Raw genomic sequence first — 18,222 nt, 5'->3', positions numbered from 1 at the left:
ATAGCAAGGCACATATAAACAAACAACCATTCACACCTACGGGCAATTTAGAGTCTTCAATCAACCTACCACGCATGTTTTTGGGATGTGGGAGGAAACCGGAGTACCCGGAGAAAACCTACGCAGGCACGGGGAGAACATGCAAACTCCACACAGGCGGGGCCGGGATTTGAACCCCGGTCCTCAGACCTGTGAGGCAGATGTGCTAACCACTCGTTTACCGTGCCTCCACAGTTTTTATTTGTATTATTTATTTTTATATATACTTTTTATTTTTCTTTGTGTTTTAAAATGTTTTAAGGTGTTTTTTATTCTTTGTTTTTAAACACTTAATCATGTAAATCACATTGAGTTACCTTGTGTATGAAATGCGCTAAATACAACTTGTATGAATAAATTTGCTTTGCTTTGTTTCCTGTACATGCATTGCATTTCATGGGAATATAATCCCACCTACTGGCCGCTGTAAGCACATCGCTTAGCCTGGCTGCTAGAGCGCGCTGGTGTATCAAGTCTGTTCATATTTGTAAAGCTTGTCGTAGCGAGCGCAGAAACCACCAGAGCTGTTAGCAGTTCTGGTACAAGTTTGAAGAGTTATCAGCATACCAAACTTGATCAAATGACTGGCTTCAGTACCAAAACTTGTCAACATCGCACAAACTCACAAATTCACTTGCAAAGTAGATCGCTCTAGACTGAAGACCAGTTTTATTGTTAGAAGATAGTGTTAGAAAATGTGCTACATATAGGTGCATTTCAATTCATTAGAATATTGTTCTAGAGTTAATTTATTTTAACATTGCAATCCCAAAAGTAATCTCATTACGTATACAGATTCATTCAACACAAGACAATACTTTTAAGCAGGCCAATTCCAATCTCATTTCCATATTAAAATCTTTTTGAGTGTTTGTTATGTAACATTCAAATTTCTTGGAGATGGTAACATGTAGGGTTTTGTTAGCGGTAAGCTAAAAGAATCAAAATAATAACAAATAACATCATAAAATAGTTTACTCTGTGTAGTGAATCTAGTTTTTTAATTGAACTACAGAAATACATGAAGTTTTGTAATTCTAATTTATTGAGATGCACCTGTATAGGTAGTGACATCCAACTTTTCAACTGAAGAAGAAACCAGAAACCATTTTAAGGCCTTACTGTTCTAAAAAAAAAAAACTGTCTTAAAATGTAACTTTAGGTCGTTTAATTTTAGCCAGGGATATTTTGTATTTGTTTTTCTACTGCTTTGTATTGAAGTGCAATTAAATCCATTTTTCCAGAGTTAATAATAATATTTTTTTTTCCTCTTGCAGGCTAGTTTGCACAACATCTTTTAGAATGTCTTTCTCATCTGCTGCCTGTGTCTGCACAGTGACCGTTCATGATGCCTTCAAGGGCAGCTTTGAAAAAAGTGTTATAGAATGTTACAAAGGAATTGAATTGTTTTAGTGTTCATCCAAGGATACAGGGGAGAGATTCAGAAGGTGGAGGGGACATATCCCCCCTGTCCCTGCCCTCAACTACACCACTGTGTGGAAGGTAAAGAGTGAATGAAGATTGCCGATTTTAAAATGTTATTCCAATTATTTTTATTTCTAAGGAGCGATTTAGAGTCAAAGGGACAGATAAGGAAAGCATGACAACAGTTAAAAAATGAGCAGCAAAAAAATAAAAAAGATAGGGAGCAGTGTGACAAGGGACATAGAAAGAGGGGAGATAAATTTAGCAGTCGAGAAATTTAGTGGGAACAAATGTCCAGGTTTAGATGGCCTTATTGGGGAATTTTATGTTACATTTGAAAGGGAACTATCACCTATTTTACACAAGCTATTAGCTACTAGATGGGTAGACAGATTATAAACACTGGGTTAGTCATTATTATATTCAAGAAAGGGAGCATGGGTAAACTAGGTAGCATGGACAAACGAGAAAAATATAAGCCATTCACAATACTGAATAGTTATAGTTATTACTGAAATATAATCATCACCCCACGACCTGTTTGCCAGAAGCTGTCGTATCAATAGACGCGGAGAAGGCCTTTGGTCACGTGGAGTGGCGGTATCTAGTTTAAACCCGAGAGAAGTTCGGCTTTGGCAAGGAATTTGTCACATGGGTGAATACTTTATTCATCCTCTCGAGCCTCGGACAAACTACTCCCTGTCAGCATACTTTCCTCTTCATCGCTCCACTCTCCAAGCCTGTCCCATGAGTCCCCTTCTGTTTACCTTAGCTATCGAGACCCTCTCCATTGCACTTCGTTGTGACCCCTGTATTACAGGTATTTTCAGGAATGGGGTGGGACAAAGAGTCCCTCTTTATATGGTCGCCTTGCTCCTCTACATTTGTAATTTTTCTTTCTCTAGTTCTGTGGTTCTTACCATATTTGACTCAATTGATGTCATATCAGGCTACAAGCTTAATTTAGATAAAAGTGAGTTATTTCCTTTGACTAAATAAGCACATGAGTATCCACTCCAGAGCTTGTGTGTGTGTGTGTTTGTGTGTGTGTGTGTGTGTAGTGGAACCTTGATAAAACGGACCCCGATATAACAGGTATTGGATAAAACGGACCGTCGGGACCGAACAATGTGTCCAAAAATAGTTTCACTTAAAATGCCATTGACAAAGTCTGTTTGTTCCAGAGTTGGCCGCTGTTGTTTACTGGCACTGACGTATTTCCAGGTCACAGATATACCGTATTTTCACAACCATAAGGCTCACTTAAAAGTCTTAAATTTTCTCCAAAATGGACGGGGCACCTTATAATGCGTTGCGCCTTATGTGTGCACCGAGTTCCATCCATCCATCCATCCATTTTCTGAGCCGCTTCTCCTCAGTAGGGTCGCGGGCGTGCTGGAGCCTATCCCAGCCGTCATCGGGCAGGAGGCGGGGTACACCCTGAACTGGTTGCCAGCCAATCGCAGGGCACATACAAACAAACAACCATTTGCACTCACAGTCACACCTACGGGCAATTTAGAGTCTCCAATTAATGCATGTTTTTGGGATGTGGGAGGAAACCGGAGTGCCCGGAGAAAACCCACGCAGGCACGGGGAGAACATGCAAACTCCACACAGGCGGGTCCGGGGATTGAACCCGGGTCCTCAGAACTGTGAGGCTGACGCTCCAACCAGTCGTCCACCGTGCCGCCGCACCGAGTTCCAAAATCTGTAAATGTTGTGTGACTTTGATGAGCGCTCCGCTTGACTGACTGGGAGCATTTCCTGCCGACACGCTGCTTATATAGAGGAAAGGCGGACGTGACTGAGGACAGCATACAGACATAAAGACAAAAAGCCGTGAGAGAATTCAAGATCAACGAATCCATGGTTCGCAAGTGGAGGAAGCAGGAAAACGAGCTCCGCCAAGTCAAGAAGACGAAGCTGAGTTTCCGCGGTAACAAGGCGAGGTGGCCCGAGTTGGAAGACCAACTCGAGCAATGGATTAATGAGCAAAGAACAGCCAGGAGAAGCATCTCTACAGTCACCATTCGACTGAGGGCAATAACGCTTGCAGAAGAAATGAAAATCTGACATTTTCAAGGAGGTCCGTCTTGGTGCTTTCGTTTTATGAAACGGCGCCATCTATCCATCCGGGCAAGGACAACCGTGGTGCAAGGAAAAGCTGTCCATCTTCCGCTCCTACTGCAGTAAAAAGATTGCCGACAAACACATCCAGCCCAACCACATCACCAACATGGACAAGGTGTCGCTCACTTTCGACATCCCGGTGAACCACACTGTAGAGAAGAAGGAGACCACCATGGTAGCGATACGCACAACGGGGCATGAGAAGTCGGCTTTTACTGTTGTGCTTGGTTGCCATGGTAATGGACAGAAACTACCACTTATGGTAATTTTTAAGAGAAAGAAGCTGCCTAAAGAAAAGTTTCCAGCCGAAGTCATCGTTAAGGCCAGTCAAAGGGGCTGGATGGACAAGGAGAAAATGAGAGAGTTGCTGAGTGAGGTGTATGTAAAGAGACCGGATGTTTTTTTCCACGCGTCACCGTCCCTGTTGATCTGTGACTCCATGCGCGCCCATCTCACAGCCGCTGTGAAAAAACAAGTGCAACTAAGACTGGGAGGCAACGCCGGGCGAGTTACGCCACCATATGTGAATGGATTGTGGATGCTTGGCCTAAGGTATCTGCTTTGACTGTTGTCCGAGCTTTCTCGAAAGCCGGCATCATTGCTGAACAGCCCCCCGGTAATGAGACTGACTCTGACAATGACGAGAGGAAGCCCGGCGTGTTTGTTGGAGAACTTGCCCAGCTGTTCATTTCGGATACAGAAGCTGAGGACTTTGATGGATTTGTGGATGAGGATTGATCAAAACATAACATGAGTACATTGTTAAATACTTCAATAAAGTACAACCGAACTCAGTTTCGCTCCCGCTGCCTTTTTAACAACATTGTTTTAGCGTGCATGTATGCTACCGTATGTTTTAAGCTAGCGTATGTTTTACCATGCCTGCGCCCAATAATACGGTGGGTGCGCCTTGTTTATGTGTTAAATACAGAAATAGACCCCGTAACTGAGACTGCGCCTTTTAATACAGTGCGCCCTATGGTCGTGAAAATACAGTACAAAAATACTAGATCTGTCCGTGCCTGCGTGGCAACCATGTTGAATGTGGGGCATTGATGTGGCAGCCATATGACGTTGGATATATCTTTTGTCTATTGTACATACTAGAACAGAGAGAGAGCGTCATGGATGCGGCGTTAACTCTGAGGAGTACAAAACACAAGTCTTTGGCGTCTGGAAGATGCTATTTTTGGTAATGAGTCTTTCACATCTCTGTGAAGATATTTTGGCCCACCTACTGTAAATAGGCAACACTGGAGGGTTTTCAAGCATGAATGACCTTTTTAAGGTCATCCCACAAGATTTTAATTAGATTCAAGTAAGGACTTTGACGAGGCCACTCCGAAACCGTCATTTTTTTTGTTGAACTTAAGAGGAATTGTTGGTGTGTTTAGGATCAATGGCCTGCTGCAGAACCCAAATGCTTCAGCTTGAGTTCACAAACTAATAGCTGAACATTCTTCTTCAGGATTTTCTTGTAATTCATGGTTCCATCAATCACAGCAAGTCATCCAGGTCCTGAAGAAGAAAGCAGCCCCAGGTCATAACACTACCACCACCATGATGTTCTTTTTCTGAAATGCTGTTACATTTATGCCAGAGGTAACAAGACATATACCTTCCAAAACATTAAATTTTCGTTTCATCAGTCCATAGAATATTGTCCCAAGTCTCAGATGTTTTTTTGATTGTTTGTTTTTTGCTTGTTTTAAGATGAAGTAAAGTAAGACGAGCCTTGTGTTCTTTTTGGTCAGCAGTGGTTTTTGCCTTGGAACTGTGCCATGAATGTGATTTTTGCCCAGTATCTTCTTTATTGTTGAGTCATGAACACTGACCTTTTTCACACGGGGCAATGCATTTCATGTTTACTCGGGTTATCTTTGTCTCATATTTACAATTGTTTGACGATGTTAAACATTAAAGTGGGAAAACAAAAAAGTATGAATTTGAAAAGGGGCAAATTACTTTCCATGGCACTTTATAGCCACAATTCTGCTGAAATGAAAGTCACCGATTCCTCACACACATTATGGGTAAATGAAGTCCTTAATTTTATTAAAAAGATTTTGGTAGTTGTTTTTAAGGGGCTCGCTTAGGAAATTTTATAAGATGTGTGATCCTTTTTTGTGTATCATTGAGCTGGACCTCCCACTTATTCCTGACACAACTTAAACCCGGTCCACACATTAAGACAATTGGGCTGTTTTTGTCCCTATTCTGCCCCTTCCTGACAAAGCACATCAAACGCCTGACAATCTTATGTCTTATAAGATTATTCTATAAGATTGTCTTTGGGTCTGAGGCGTGTTAACAGTGGATTTGTCCTGATTTTAGTGTACGAAACAGGTCGGGCCGACAATCTTAAATAATGAATGCATTCAATATTTACGACCAAAATTCTTCATGTGTGTGGGGAAAGCCACTGTCTCCTGAGTTATGACATCAATAATTGTTACGTGAAAAAGAATGTCGCCAATCAAAGAAGCGCCCTATACTGACGAACACATAAATGACCGGGAATAAAAAATGTCTTACTTGATGTCAGTTTGTTTGTATAAACGCGGGTTCCCCAGACGGCAAGAAGTATTTTGATTTAGCTATACCACTTCCGCCTCCATTCCCTTCGGGATCAGTCGGCAAAGCTCGGCGCATACTCGGAAGTATCTGCCCGTCTTCTGTAAACATTGGCAAAAAAACTGTGAACACAACTTCAACACAGCTGTCATATTTTACACACAACAACTCAAAATTTAACACACGTTTCTGATGATGTGATCAGACCATATGGGCAGGATAAAATGTTACATTGTTTTACTCTGCTAACTACAGTACATGCCCTGGATTCTGTGTCCTGAATTATTCTATGTAGTTTGTAACAAATGCTTTGTGATGAATCTATTTGTACTTGCTGTGATTCGAACACATTGTTTGGTTTTAAACATACTATAACTGGTTTTGAGGCGATAAGAGTTGTGTCAGAAAAGTCAGGGGTTTTGTGAATGCAGCTAGAAGTGTTGGATTTGCGTTTAGGGTTTTGAGAAAATTGGTGGAGGTTCTAGAAATGTGTTTTAGCAATAGTGAAAAACTGTAACAAAGCATTCGATAGTCAGTCATATTTGAATAATTTAGGGTTTTTTCGATTGCATAAACACTAAAATTAAAAGTATTACACAATTACCAAAAATTTACACTCAAGGAGCAAAACATCGACTCAGACTTGCATCACAATCATCAGCACAATGTCAGCCTCACACTGTTTTAAGAAAATATGCACAGTGATTTGGAAAGCACTAATTTGTTTACATTAGACACAGAAATATATCATAATGCAGTTCCAAAGCATTGACTCTCAAATTAACACACCAAAGAGCCAATTTGTTCAACACAGCCATCAGGTGGGCGAACACATGATTGCTTAATTCTAGACACACCAATCAAGTTTAAGCACTATAAAAATGCAGCAGGTGAATTCATCTGTCTTCAACCAAATGGAAGATGAGATATTCTATTTCTGTTTTCTTTTTTTTTTTTCTCCAAATTTTGTTGTTGTTGTTGGGTTGCGGGCGCGCTGGAGCCTATCCCAGCTATCATCGCGCAGGAGGCGGGGTACACCCTGAACTGGTTGCCAGCCAATCGCAGGGCACACACAGACAAACAAACATTCACACTCACGAACAATTTAGAGTCTTCAGTTAACCTACCATGCATGTTTTTGGCATCTGGGAGGAAACCGGAGTACCCGGAGAAAACCCACGCAAGCACGGGGAGAACATGGAAACTCCACACAGACGAGCCCGGGTCCTCAGAACTGTGAGGCAGATGTGCTAACCAGTCGTTCACGCCTGTGTGTTTCATCCATCCATCCATTTTCTGAGCCACTTATCCTCACAAGGGTCACGGGAGTGCTGGAGCCTATCCCAGCTATCATCGGGCAGGAGGCGGGGTACACCCTGAACTGTTTGCCAGCAAATCGCAGGGCACATATAAACAAACAACCATTCGCACTCACATTCACACCTATGAGTCTTCAATTAACCTTCCATGCAAAAATTTTTTTTAAAAACTGTAATGAGGGGAATGGGTTAGTCAGGTGGATAAGATGCATGTATTATAGGGCGTTGAGTTGTGACAATATTAATGGGAAAAAATAGACACTTTCAGAATCATCTTTATTTGCCAAGTATGTCCAAAACACAAGGAATTTGTCTCCGGTAGTTGGAGCCGCTCTAGTACAACAGACAGTCAATTTACAGAACACTTTGGAGACATAAAGACATTGACAAAAAACAATTGTGCAAAAAGATGCAGAGTCCTCTAGCACTTAGAGCAGTTCGAATGACTAATATTGCAATAGTTCGGTGCAATGACCATTGTGCAAACGGCGCTGAGACTTCAAGGAGTGTATGCGGTTTAAAGTGACGAGTAGTGCGATAATCTGGGACAATGTTGTTTGTGCAAATGTTACAGATACTCCTCAAACAGTGTGCAATGGAGCAGATGCTACTCTGGCATGAGTGGCCAGTATATGCAAATAGTGCAGCATGGCGAGACAACTACAGTGAGTGCACGAGTAATACATAATTGGCCCCACAAAAATGTGACAACGAACTCAAGACAAAAAATTGCCAGCTTGTTGTAATGGAATTATAGGTTAGGTGTTTAAGAAGTTGATCGCAAGAGGGAAGAAGCTGTTGGAATGTCTACTAGTTCTAGTTTGCATTGATCGGTAGTGCCTACCTGAGGGAAGGAGCTGGAAGAGCTGGTGACAGGGGTGCGGAGGGTCCGAGAGGATTTTGCACGCCCTTGTCTTAGTTCTGGCAGCGTGCAAGTCCTCAATGGTGGGTAGGGGGGTACCGACAATCCTTTCAGCAGTTTTGATTGTCCGTTGCAGTCGGAGTTTGTCCTTTTTTGTAGCAGCACCAAACCAGACTGTGATGGAAGAACACAGGACTGATTCGATGACCGCTGTGTAGAACTGTCTCAGCAGCTCCGGTGGCAGGCCGTGCTTTCTCAGAAGCCGCAGGAAGTACATTCTCTGCTGGGCCTTTTTGAGGACGGAGTTGATGTTGGTCGCCCACTTCAGGTCCTGAGAGATTGTAATTCCCAGGAACTTGAAGGTCTCGACGGTTGACACAAGCCAGATGGACAACGTGAGGGGCAGCTGTGGCGAAGGATGCCTCCTGAAGTCCACGATCATCTCTACAGTCTTGAGCGTGTTCAGCTCCAGGTTGTGTCGGCCGCACCACAGCTCCAGTCGCTCCGCTTCCTGTCGATATGCAGACTCGTCACCGTCCTTGATGAGGCCGATGACAGTGGTGTCATCTGCAAACTTCAGGAGTTTGACAGTCTGGTTCGCTGAGGTGCAGTCGTTCGTGTAGAGAGAGAAGAGCAGCGGAGAGAGGACACAACCTTGGGGCGCCCCAGTGCTGATGCTGCGTGTGGATGAGGTGGCCTCCCCCAGCCTGACCTGCTGTGTCCTGCCCGTCAGAAAGCTGTAAATCCACTGGCAGATGGCAGGTGAGACGCTGAACTGGAGAAGCTTGGATGAAAGGAGTTCAGGGATGATGGTGTTGAACGCTGAGCTGAAGTCCACGAACAGGATCCTCGCGTAGGTCCCTGCACTGTCGAGGTGTTCTAGGATGAAGTGCAGTCCCATGTTGACTGCATCATCCGCAGACCTGTTCGCTTGGTAGGCAAACTGCAGGGGGTCCAGCAGGGGACCTGTGACACTCTTGAGGTGGTCCAGCACGAGACGTTCAAGGGACTTCATGACCACAGATGTCAAAGCGACAGGCCTGTAGTCATTCAGACCCGAGATTGCAGGTTTCTTGGGGACTGGAATGATGGTGGAGCGTTTGAAACAGGATGGAACTTTGCACATTTCCAGAGATCTATTGAAGATCTGAGTGAAGACTGGAGCGAGCTGGTCCGCGCAGACTTTGAGGCAGGATGGGGACACATGGTCCGGGCCTGCCGCTTTGTTAATCTTCTGTTGTTTGAAGATGCGTCTCACATCCTGTTCATGGATGGTTAACGCAGAGGTCAGAGGTGTGATTGTGGTCGCGGGTGCGGCCGGGTGGGTGTGTGGTGTGAAACTGTCCTTTTCAAATCTGCAGTAGAAGGTATTCAAGTCGTTGGCTAGTGTGCTATTGTTCTCCGCTTGGGGGGATCGTCGCTTGTAATTAGTCAGCGATTGGAATGCATGCCAGACTGATTTAGAGTCGTTTTCGCTAAACTGTTTTTCCAACTTTGCTGCATGGTTCCTCTTTGCAATGTTAATTTCTTTACTCAACTGGTTTCTAGCTCGATTATACAGGGCCCTGTCCCCGCTCTGATATGCGTCCTCCTTAGCTTGGCGAAGCTGCTTAAGTTTAGCAGTGAACCACGGCTTATTGTTGTTGAATGTGCGAAATGATTTTGTTGCTACACAAACCTCTTCACAGAAACTGATATAGGATGTGACAGTGTCCGTATATTCATCCAAGCTGTCAGCTGAATTTTCCGGGTGGAATTTTCCGGGTGGAAAGGGCCGTGAGGCAAGTGTTTCCAATGTCAGCACGTTTGTACTGCATATCGGCAGAGCCTCTTGCTGCACTGCTGTTAAACAATAGAGGACTTACAGGGATATACTCTAACTACTGGGATGGAAAGTGAGTAAGATTTTTTTGTATGCGGATGACACAATAGTGACAATAGAGAAAATATAGGGGAGGTGATGGATAGTTTAGACTTTTATGGTAGGGCAACAGGGGCGAAACTAAACAAAGAGAAATCAGAAATAATGTACTGTACATGCACTAGGCAAAGATGGATGAGGCTGGGTAGAGTTAGGGCTGAAAGAGAGAGACTTAAAGATAGGCATGAATTTAGGAATAATGGAGAGAAGAGAAAATTAGAAGCACAATACGATTCTCAAAATAAAAATTGGGGGTTGACATGCAGGGGGAAGGTGATTGTTGTCAATGTGTTAACGGTGTGCAAGCTAATGTACCGTATATGTTTGTTAGATGTACCTGAGAATGTGAGGAAGGAGGTGGGCAGAATTGTGAGTTTTATGGAATAGGATGGGCGCAAGAATGGCAAATGAGGTGTTATAAATTGAGTATAAAGATGGAAGGTTGAAGCTCTTAAAAGTAGAGAAGAAAAAGAAAGCACAAAGGGTGAGAACAATGGTGAGATATCTGAGGGACAAGGATGACCAGTGTGAAAAGTGTTTTTTAGGAAGGCTGTCAACAAGTGTGGAGGGGAGAGAAAATTGAATATAGAATTGAAGAAAAGCTTGCTGAATGCAGTGTTTGAATTTCATGGAGAGAAACTGGGAGGATGGGTGAGAGTTTGTTAAATATGTGCTGTATGAATGTGTGAATGTGAGACAGTGGTGGGGCCAGCCAGTGTTTTGCCATCCATTTTCTGTACCGCTTATCCTCCCTAGGGTCGCGGGTGTGCTGGCTATCTTCGGGCCAGAGGTGGGGTACACCCTGAACTGGTTGCCAGCCAATCGCAAGGCATATATAAACAAACAATCGTTCACACCGATGGGCAATTGAGAGTCTTCAATCAATCAACCAACCACGCATGGGATGTGGGAAGAAACCGGAGCACCCGGAGAAAACCCACGCAGGCACGGGGAGAACATGCAAACTCCACACAGGCGAGGCTGGGATTTGAACTCCGATCCTTAGAACTGTGAAGCAGATGTGCTATCCACCGTGCTGCCTGTTTAATTAATGTTTAGGGGAAATAGCATGGATTACCTATTGGAATCATTTTAGTGTTTGGCAAATTCTTTATTTTTATTATTTTTATTTATTTTACCATATCTATGTCAATGAACAAATGCTTGTGTAACTTTTTTCTAATGTATCTTTAAAGGAACATTTGTCAACAGAGCAATTACAGAACATTGTGTTATGTTTATTTAGATTTTAAAAGCTTTATGTCAGCCTATAAAAGGCAATATTAGTGTTTACGGTGTTGGCGCTTTATCACATTATTTCTGTTTCAAAGACCTGCTGAACACTACCCTGTTTAATGTATCACAAAGTGTGTTCTTGTCTTCAGCAGCTGTTAAATCAACAATGTTTTTATTTTAAGACAGTCAACAAAGCAAATCAATGTTCTATGTAATGGAAATAGTCCAAGAAATACTGTACTGCGTTTGAAACCACAAAATGACTTTTAACTTGAATGAGTAGTCGGAAAGTGTGGCACGGTGGCCGACTGGTTAGCACATCTGCCTCACAGTTCTGGGGACCCGGATTCATATCTGGCCTCGCCTCAGTGGAGTTTGCGTGTTCTCCCCGTGCCTGGGTACTCCCACGTCCCTAAAACATGCATGATAGGATAATAGAAGACTCTAAATTGCCAACAGGTGTGAATGTGTGCGAATGGTTGTTTATCTATATGTGCCCTGCGATTGGCTGGCAACCCAGTATACAGTAGCATGCACTTGTTTTAGGCTGGACCCATTTGTGAGTGAATAAATGTCAAGGTAGTGACTCAGTCATGATGGGCAAAATTTTCTAAATTAAGTTAATGATTGGCGGCACGGTGGACGTCTGCCTCACAGTTTTATGGACCGGGGTTCAATCCCCTGCCCCGCCTGTGTGGAGTTTGCATGTTCTCCCCCGTGCCTGTGTGGGTTTTCTCCGGGCACTCCCACATCCCAAAAACATGCATGGTAGGTTAATTGAAGACTCTAAATTGCCCGTAGGTGTGACTGTGAGTGCGGATGGTTGCTTGTTTGTATTTGCCCTGCGATTGGCTGGCAACCAGTTCAGGGTGTACCCCGCCTCCTGCCCGATGATAGCTGGGATAGGCTCCAGCACACCCGCGACCCTTGTGAGCATAAGCGGCTCAGAAAATGGATGAATGGATGAATGAAGTTAATGATTGATTTGTAGCTAAACATGCACCTAGACACCTCTCTCTCTAAGAACCACCAAGGGCATGTGAAATCCAGATTCTCACACTACTAGTCACTTCAAACTGCTCTAAATTGCTTGAGGACTTTGCATCATTTGCACGATTGTCATTGTATCAGCATTACCACATTACTGATAACCTTTCATTGCTCAATGACTCGACTCTCCGTAGTGTGTTTTTATGTCCTAAAAGTATAGTTTGTCATAGTTGCTGTCTGCTGTCGTACTAGAGCGGCTCCAACTACCAGAGACAAATTCCGTGTGTGTTTTTGACATACTTGGCAAATAAAGATGATTCTGATTTTGATCTTGGTGGTGTGAGTTTAAGAAGTCCCACGCCAAACATACATGATTAGTGTGTGACACTCAGTTTAAAACATTTATGGCGTGCAAAATTTGGGCTTCACAGTATTCAATTTTTTTTAATTCCCGATTTTGTGGGTTTTATGAGCTGGAAGCCCAAATTATATAAAAATAAACAAATAAATACTTGAAATTGTTTAAATTGTGGGCCCTGAATATATCATTTATGAAAGTTTAACTTTTTGAATGGAATTATGGAAATAAATAAACTTTTCTATGATATTACATTTTTTTGGAAAGGGTCTGTATTAGGTAAGGGACAAGATATGTTTCATTTCATTGTCAAAAGTCATTGAGTCATTGAGCCTGTGGTGACAAAACTTAAGCAATTTCTTTTGCATTTTGTTCCGCTAATATACCAAATGTAAACTGAAATGTGAACTTAAAACCAAGGCATGTACCGAGTCGTGATTTTTGGCATTCCACGACACCCCTTAGAGTTGATATATATTTATATGGTTTTCACTGCTGTAACCGGACCCCTGTGAGCAACCCTAACTACAATGTGTCCATAACCTCTGTTCTAAGGTTAAGGGTGATATGGTTAAAAGGTACCCAACCCCCAATCTTTCTTTGTGAGACGAGCTGTCCATAATTGAAAAATATGTTGTTGTTGTTGTTGTTGTTTTTGTCCTAGATCCAACCAGATTCACCCAGAGCCCAGTTGACATGGAAATCATCGTAGGCGAGAGCATCGTGTTACCCTGTCAGGTGACCAGCGATCCGGTCCTGGACGTTTCCTTTTCATGGGCCTTTAACGGACAGCTCATTGCCATTGACAACGGTCACTTTGAGCTGGTGGGCGGGGTAAGTGACCTTCGGCCGTCTTCCTCTTCAGAATGCGTGAATGCAGTTGGCACGTCTTTTCCACCCTTTCTTTGAAGAGAAAGCTTGACATTGAGATAGTTCTTGATGAGCGAGTGCAGCTTGTGCGATGCTACTCATTTCTGCTTGAATGAAACCTATTGGCTGTGGAATGGGGCGACCCTGAGATTCAATTTTACTCTTGCTCTTAATTTTACTCGGATTTGTGTCGCTTGCGCTGTCAAGATGCACCTTTTGTTGCTCGTGTTCATTTATTTCTCACTAGATTGCCTGCTCTTTTTCTTTCAAATGTTACTTTGACATTGTCTGTTGCACGTAAAAGAAAGCGGATACACATAATTAAAGGTGTCTTTAAAAAGAATGAAAGCATGGCAAAGCCCCAAATGACAGTACATTTTCAGAACACCCTCACACGTTTCGAGATTAATCATTATCAGTGTGTGCATGCTTGTGTGTGTGTGTACGTGTGTGCGTGTGTGTGTGTGATCTGAAAAGAGACTCCCTTCCCCAGAAATGCTTGAATGTCCCCAGCTCAGAGAGATTATCAACTTAACTTTGCTGCTTCAAGGAATCTAATTTCCATAATTAAACTATGTTGGCACAACTTCCACATTTTCCCTGCCAATGCCAAGAGAACAATTTCCCACTAATTTACCATTTGTCCTCACAATTTTATTATCTCGTTTTTTTCACTTCTCTGTATAATCCAGCAAACCTATGATAGTTCAAACATAAAAGTCCAACTGCTTGCAACTGCTCTTTGAAGGTTGTGGGAATGAATGTGCAACTTGAAAAGGGGCAAAGTAGCGACATTGTTCAACAGAAAATTGTAATTTCTTACACAATTACAAATCTATAATGTGAATCTTTTTCATCTATACCACAAGATTCTGTCTGATTAGAAAATGCCCACCCTGTTTTGTGATCTGCCTGAGCTCTCAATTGACCAGTGCAACATCATTTAAACTCAGTTAAAGCCAAAATTAGGTTTTTATTTGATGACTGGGTAACCCTTGGCTGAAAAGTACTAAACTAAACTAAACTTAAATATACCTGTGTTAACAAAATATTTTTAAAGGCTACAGTTTTTTCACTATCCTTTACATTTTGCCCAAATGGTTTGTTACCTCCCCTCCTTGAGATATGTCACCTTATCGTGGTGGAGGGGATTCTCTTTCCCAATGATCCTAGGAGCTGTTGTCTGGGGCTTTATGCCTCTGGCAGGGTCACCCATGGCAAACGGGTCCTAAGTGAGGGACCAGACAAAGCACGGCTCAAAAGACCCCTATGATGTATACAAATATTGAAGGACGTTTTACCTTGCCCGGACAAGAGTCCCTCTGGAGCCAGGCCTGGAGGTGGGGTTTGAAGGCAAGCGCCTGGTGGCCGGGCCTACACCCTTGGGGCCCGGCCAAGCACAGCTCGAAAGGGTAACGTAGGTCCCCCTTCCCATGGGCTCACCACCTGTAGGAGGGGCCAAGCGCAGTGTGAGCTCGGCGGTGACCGAAGGCAGGGACCTTGACGATCCGATCCCCGGCTATAGAAGCTGGTTCTACGGACGTGGAACGTCACCTCTCTGGCAGCAAAGGAGCCCGAGCTGGTGTGTGAGGTCGAGAAGTTACGAATAATATATTAGGGCTCACCTCCACACACAGCTTGGGCTCTGGTACCAGTCCTTTCAAGAGGGTTTGGACTCTCTTCCACTCTGGAGTTGCCCACTGTGAGAGGCGCCAAGCAGGTGTGGGTATACTTATTGCCCCAGGCAAATTCCTTTACATTGGGGTTCATCCCAGTGGACGAGAGGGTAGCCTTCCTCCGCCTTCGGGTGGAGGGACAGGTCCTAACTGTTTGTGCCTATGCTACCACCCTTTTTGGAGTCCTTGGAGGGGGTCGTTCTCCTGAAGGACTTGGGCAATGACAATGAGACATGGAAGTGCGTGATTGGGAGGAACGCCCCCCCCCCCCCCAATCAGAACCCAAGCAGTGTTCTGTTATTGGACTTTTGTGCTCATCATGGATTGTCCATAACGAACAGCATGTTTAAGCATAAGTGTTTCCATAGGAGCACTTGGCACCAGGACACCCTAGGCCGCAGTTCGATGACCGATTTTGTGGTCGTGTCATCGGACTTCCGACCGCATATCTTGGACACTTGGGTGAAGAGCGGGACGGAGCTGTCAACTGATCACCAAATGGTGGTGTGTTGGCTCCAATGGTAGGGGGAGATGTCGGTCCGACCTGGCAGGCCCAAACATATTGTGAGGGTCTGCTGTGAACGTCTGGCAGAATCCCCTGTCAGAAGGAGTTTCAACTCCCACCTCCGGCAGAACTTCACCCACGTTCCGGGGGAGGATGAGGATATTGAGTCCGAGTGGACCATGTTCCATGCCTCCTTTGCCAAGGCAGCCGGCTGGAGCTGTGGCCTGTCGTGGGGGCAATCCCCGAACACGTTGGTGGATACCAGCGGTGAGGGATGCCGTCAAGCTGAAGAAGGAGTCTTATCGGGCCTTTTTGGCCTTTGGGACTCCTGACGCAGTTGATGGGTATCGGCTGGCGAAATGCAGCCTTGGTGCCAACAATCCTTCATCTGGATTATACTCCAAGTTACCAGGATCCTTTATAGTGCTGCAAAATATTGCCTTTCCACAAAATTGTCAGGATGAATACATTTTAAAATCCATCAATCCATCCATTTTCTGAGCCGCTTCTCCTCACTAGGGTCGCGGGCGTGCTGGAGCCTATCCCAGCTATCATCGGGCAGGAGGCGGGGTACACCCTGAACTGGTTGCCAGCCAATCGCAGGGCACATACAAACAAACAACCACTCGCACTCACATTCACACCTCGGGGCAATTAAGAGTCGTCAATTAACCTACCATGCGTGTTTTTGGGATGTGGGAGGAAACCGGAGTGCCCAGAGAAAACCCACGCAGGCATGGGGAGAACATCCAAACTCCAAACAGGCGGGGCCGGGATTGAACTGTGAGGCAGATGCTCTAACCAGTCGGCCACCGTGCCGCTACATTTTAAAATGTAAAAGAAAAACTGTGATAAAATGTCTTTCTTTCCACCCAGAAGACACGGATTATCCAAATCAAAATTTCTGAATCATGTTGGGCTATGTTAAGTACTGTAAAATTTGTGTTATCTCTTCAAAACAGGCCTGTAAAGTAAAAGATCTGCAGCCTCTGCAAAAACATTTTTTCTTCTTTTCCCCTTTATTTACTACACCTTAAACTTGCCCCGCTCCCCCCCTTAGTAAGCTGTCACACTCTGTAATCTTTCATGTAACATAAAACTTTCTTTTGTCCTTGCAAGAGAACTTCAGGAGATCTGATGATCAGGAATATTCAGCTAAACCACACGGGAAAATACATCTGTGTGGTGGACACGGATGTGGAAAGCCTCTCAGCCGTGGCCGTATTGATCGTGAAAGGTAAGAGAACGTCTCCACTGCTCTGGATGCGCTAATTAAAATGGGGCTTAGAGCGCAGGGTCGTTTTGTAAGCTCTGGAAGGCAAACATTTAAAATCGCACCCTAACTTTTAAAGTGTGTGAAAGCCACAAATTGATCAAAAAGCACTATTTACTGTGTGTCTTCCGTGTTGGCAAACTGCTTTGCGGCAAAAAGATAAAGCACAATTTATCTGAGAGGAGACATTATTATCCATGCATGCTTCCCTCTGGGTACGTATTGTTCCCTCAGGCTGTTAACCTCAAATAGGTTTGGTTTCAGCTGCTGAATGGAGGGAGGCTAAATTGCCCACATTGTCATCAAGATTACTCCCCAAGTTTTATGTGTTTTTGTTTGTACTTTTTTTTCTCGCTTGATTACATCAAATACAACGGCTTGTTTTAATGTCAGCTATCTTTCCTCTATTATGGTCAATATTCTGCATGCATGACTATAAGGGCACCATTTGTCATGACCTTCATCGGGCTGTAAAGACATTTCTTATTTAACAGCTGATTTTTATGGCAGCTGGGTGAGAGGAACTCAGCTTCTCGATTGGATCAGTGTGCCAAATTGCGGCTCAAATTGACACTACACAAATGTGTTAAATGCCAAACAAGTGGACAGAGGATGCTCAGCATGAAAAAAGGTTAGAAGCATGCACTTGCGGGCAGTGAAGCCAGTATCGCGTTACAAACTCCAAAATACCGCCATTTTGAGTAACGAGCAAAGTAACACGTTACTTTTCCCAGGAAAGTAATTAGATTACTGTTACGTCTTCAAACCAACAAAAGCTACTTTTGCGTCATCAATGTCTCTCACCATGTATGAATTTGTAGCTGGTGATTCGAACAAAGAGCAGTCCAGCTGTGCAGAAGCATTTAACCAAGACCACTCTTTTTTTCAACAAATAGAAGAACACGATTGGGAAGTGACTGTTTATTACACAATGCACAGTGAAGGTGCAGTACCATAAAAGTGCAAAGAAATGCACGATTACACTGTCGCCACACTATTTTTATTTTCTCTAGTAAAAAGTGTATTTGAGTGTTGTGACTT

At 43.7% G+C, this 18,222-nt stretch overlaps 1 protein-coding gene across 6 annotated transcripts in view; it reads left to right on the top strand.

The window, feature by feature from the left end:
- Window positions 1-18,222, top strand: part of LOC133482272 (contactin-3-like) — a 156,380-nt gene that overhangs the window by 100,796 nt on the left and 37,362 nt on the right. For all 6 annotated transcript variants that reach the window (XR_009789744.1, XR_009789745.1, XM_061782263.1 and 3 more), the window contains 2 exons: window positions 13,522-13,691; window positions 17,028-17,145. Coding sequence is in view for 4 of the 6 variants with exons in the window: in XM_061782263.1 (XP_061638247.1) it covers window positions 13,522-13,691; window positions 17,028-17,145 (288 nt within the window). In the remaining 2 variants the exon portion in view is untranslated. The remainder of the gene's footprint in view (window positions 1-13,521; window positions 13,692-17,027; window positions 17,146-18,222) is intronic.

The sequence above is a fragment of the Phyllopteryx taeniolatus genome, chromosome 1 (genome assembly GCF_024500385.1).
Source record: "Phyllopteryx taeniolatus isolate TA_2022b chromosome 1, UOR_Ptae_1.2, whole genome shotgun sequence".
Lineage (NCBI taxonomy): Eukaryota > Metazoa > Chordata > Actinopteri > Syngnathiformes > Syngnathidae > Phyllopteryx > Phyllopteryx taeniolatus.
Note: the sequence above shows the minus strand (reverse complement) of the source record. Positions and strands in the feature narration are given on the sequence as shown.